Source organism: Cariama cristata, unplaced genomic scaffold (assembly GCF_000690535.1).
Source record: "Cariama cristata isolate BGI_N322 unplaced genomic scaffold, ASM69053v1 scaffold20836, whole genome shotgun sequence".
Lineage (NCBI taxonomy): Eukaryota > Metazoa > Chordata > Aves > Cariamiformes > Cariamidae > Cariama > Cariama cristata.
The window spans coordinates 72,110-75,499 of NW_009623193.1; the positions used below are offsets into that span (position 1 = coordinate 72,110).

Consider the following 3,390-nt stretch of genomic DNA (forward strand, 5'->3'; position numbering starts at 1 on the left):
GGAACAGGTATTGTGGATGCTGCAAAAGTCTGATGCCAGAACAGCCATTTTCAACCTAATAAGAGTTCTCCAGATATTTTCTGGCGAATTCTCCATTTTTTTCATCCTAATCAGGAAAATCTTCTCATTTTTTTTCTTTTTTCTCCAGATAAATAAAGACAAGGGCAGAAGTAGGAAGACAGTGTTTTGTAAGTTTGGCATCACTGGTATGTTTGCAATTCAGTGTTTTAAACACTATCAGACTTGCTCTGTTCAGACACAGTCTGTGAATTAAAAGATAAACGATAAGTTTACTTTTTGGGAATATTTGTCATCATGTCATACAGTTGTCAGGCTTACAAAATTAAGAACTTAACTGAGACTCTTTTCTAAAACCATGAAGCTCTTAGGACATTTATCAAAGTCACTGATATTTTTTAAATCTTTGTCTCAGAAATCTGCTTTTTCATATTATTGGGTTTTGGAGTGCTTTAGATTTGTCCTGGGATTTTGTCTACATCCCTTTTTGCATGCATCTTTGTAGTGTATTAAAAAAGAAGGCTCATTTTCAGTTTTTAAAAACATCTTTCATCTGACTTGAGTAGAAGACTATGATACTTAGATGTCATGAGTTTCTCAAAAGTGACATTAAGTTCCTACTTGTTGCTAATTAAAACCTTCCCAATTACCCTGGGAAATATCACTAGCACATTAAGTCTTTTGAGTCATACTTTTCGTTGAATATTTTCAAGTTGCACTTCTCCATATTCTCTTGCAAGATTTTAATATTTGTAATTGCTGTATGGAAAACAGCAGGTGCTTCTCTATCTCAAATAAGTGTATAGATTTTCAATCAGCTCATATTGGTGAAGTGATATTTAAATGAAACTAGATATTTTTAGAAAGATGATTTTGAGCTGAGTACTCTGTGTACTGTCAAATATTACTACCTTCATCATGGTACCATGTTATGATCTAATCAGCTTTGCCCCATGTGCGTGACCCTAGCTGAATGAGTTTTGACGGGATATGAGTTTTAATCGCTTTGCCATCTGCACTTTTTTCTGCATCCAAAATTCAGCATAAACTTTACAGGTGTAGCCAGTTGAGTTCACAGTTGGTCTTTTAGCTTGGATAATCTGCTCAATTTCCAGGCCTTTGAGCATTAAGTAGAGTAGAAACACTTTGCTTATTGTATTGTGGGTAAGATTCCTCATAGTGCTTTCTATAAAGTCTTAAACAAAAACCTAGATAGACCTTGAACAAGTGGGAGTGGGCAGCTCTCTGAGTAGCCATGAAAGCTGACAGTGCCATGGAAGCCAGGGCAGCTCCTTGTTCTCCAGGAATCGTTCTGATTAGGCCTTCCCCAGAGTTTCAGATATAAATGGGCTTTTCCATTCTCACTGATACAAAGTTTAGCTCACATTTTTGCTGACCAGTTGTTCTATAGGAGGGCTTCTCAGATTAAATATTACTCTTGATATTTAAAATAATTAGAAGCATCTTCTGGCATTTGTGATTTTCATAGCAGTTATGCTTTCAGATACAGTAGATCGCTTCAAATTGAATTCTAATGAGGTTTGTGTTTTCTGTTGCAGAAGTCAGATGCTGTAAGAGTCACCACCTTCACTGGCTGCATGGGTGAAACCTTTCTAGACAGCAAACCCATAGGACTATGGAATTTCAGGGATATCGAAGGTGATTGCAAAGGATGTGCTGTCAGGTAGGTAAAGCAATGACTGTTTCTCATGCTCCTTTGGGAAGCTGTCTGCAGTGACACCGCATTCTGTGGTAAGCAGCAGGAATTTCCACATCAGCCATCACGTTCCAGTAGACAGCTCTGGTCTGTAAGCAATGCTGAGAGCTGTAGGAAATATGAAGTTAGGTTACAGTAACACCAAGAGGGGAAGCACCTAATCTGGGTCACAAATGCAGGTGGTGTCCTAACAGAATTAAGATGGTATAACAGTGCTGTGATGGAAACACTCCTGCTAACCAGTAACCAGGATTAGTCAAAACATAAGAGAGGGTGAGAGCCACAGCGGGACTGAGTTTGGCTCAAGGACAGCTGTGGTGTGGGTGCCTGCACCTCTTAGGCAGCATGGGGCAGAGTCAGGTGCCTCAAGGTGGCTTTCACAGCCAGCAGTGTAGTGAGCTGAGACCCCCGCTAGGGAAAGGTGTTTCCATTCTTGAAAGAGAAAGGGAAGTCCTGTCCCTGTCAGTGACCTGTGATTCCAGGTAGGGTAAATGGCCCATCCAGGCAAGACTAGGATTCACATATGTAGGCTTAGAACTCTCTTCACGCACTTTAAAACAACATAAGTTACTTGCTTTCCAGATGTGTTCTTGTCCTTAGAGAGCTGTGATCTTCATTCCTCTTCCCACCAAATGAATCTCAAACGCTTTCCTGTGCCATATCTCAGCTTCAAAAGCTGAGGGCCCTTACACAGAGGCACCACCTGATACTACAACACAGTCCTGGGAATTACCATGTAAAGAAGACAGGCTCTGGGAGACTCTGGGTCTCTCACATGCTTGTTTATGGTTTTCACAGTGACCCACTTCATGAAAGCAGCACTGTTCTCTTAAACAGTCCTGGTTTTTTGGGTTTTGGGGTTTTTTTGTTTATTTGTTTTTGTGGTTTTTTTTTTTTAACTGCATTTGACAGTATCAGTATATGGTACAGAGTTCATGCTGCATTAGGTAAAATAATTGTAGACCCAGTCAGGGAAGCTAAGAGCAGGCAAGTTTTCAGACTAGCAGCCTGCTAAGGCCTAGCCCTTTGAAGGTGATGGAAATTGCAGTTGTGAACTGAAACAATTTTGGAAATACCAGAGGATTTCCTTGACTACAACTATAGGCCCTTGACACTTACATGGAAATTTAAGGACCATGATGATGGATATATGCATTTCAGTTCCAAGCACGTCCTAATGGAAATGCCTATATCTTTATGTGCATCCCTACCTAAATTTAATTTTCTCATTCATTAGTGATAGTGTAGACCTGCTTCCTTGGAGTGGGTGAGAGGAAGATTTAAAAAAAAGAATACTAGATTTGAGATTGTAGAAAACTGTATTAAAAGCTCCCTTTTACTTTAACCTATTGCTGCAGTACCAGAAAGAGTCTTGTTCTCCTGCGAACTCTAGTTGCAAAAACTTAACTGTTAAATGTAGCTATGGAAAGTGAGAGGATTGCATTCAAAATCCTTGTGTGTGTGCCAAGATAAACGGGAGACATGTTCCTGGCCACTATTTCACATGTAGGTCCCTTGTTCAAATTCAGTTATGTTTGTGATTAAACCAAAAGACTGCTGTCTTACAGCTGGAATTGGACAGAAATGGACAAAGACTCTGTCATAAAAATCATATCAAACAAACTCAAGGCCTGATCTTTTCTGTTTTGTAATGA

The 3,390-nt window shown here is 39.6% G+C and overlaps 1 protein-coding gene across 1 annotated transcript in view; it reads left to right on the forward strand.

Annotated features, from left to right (window-relative positions):
• The window catches only part of LAMA2 (laminin, alpha 2), a gene marked incomplete at its 5' end in the record, with an annotated part of 113,985 nt that overhangs the window by 69,469 nt on the left and 41,126 nt on the right, over positions 1–3,390 (forward strand). The window contains one exon of the mRNA XM_009702647.1: positions 1,578–1,702. Coding sequence (XP_009700949.1) covers positions 1,578–1,702 — 125 coding nt within the window. The remainder of the gene's footprint in view (positions 1–1,577; positions 1,703–3,390) is intronic.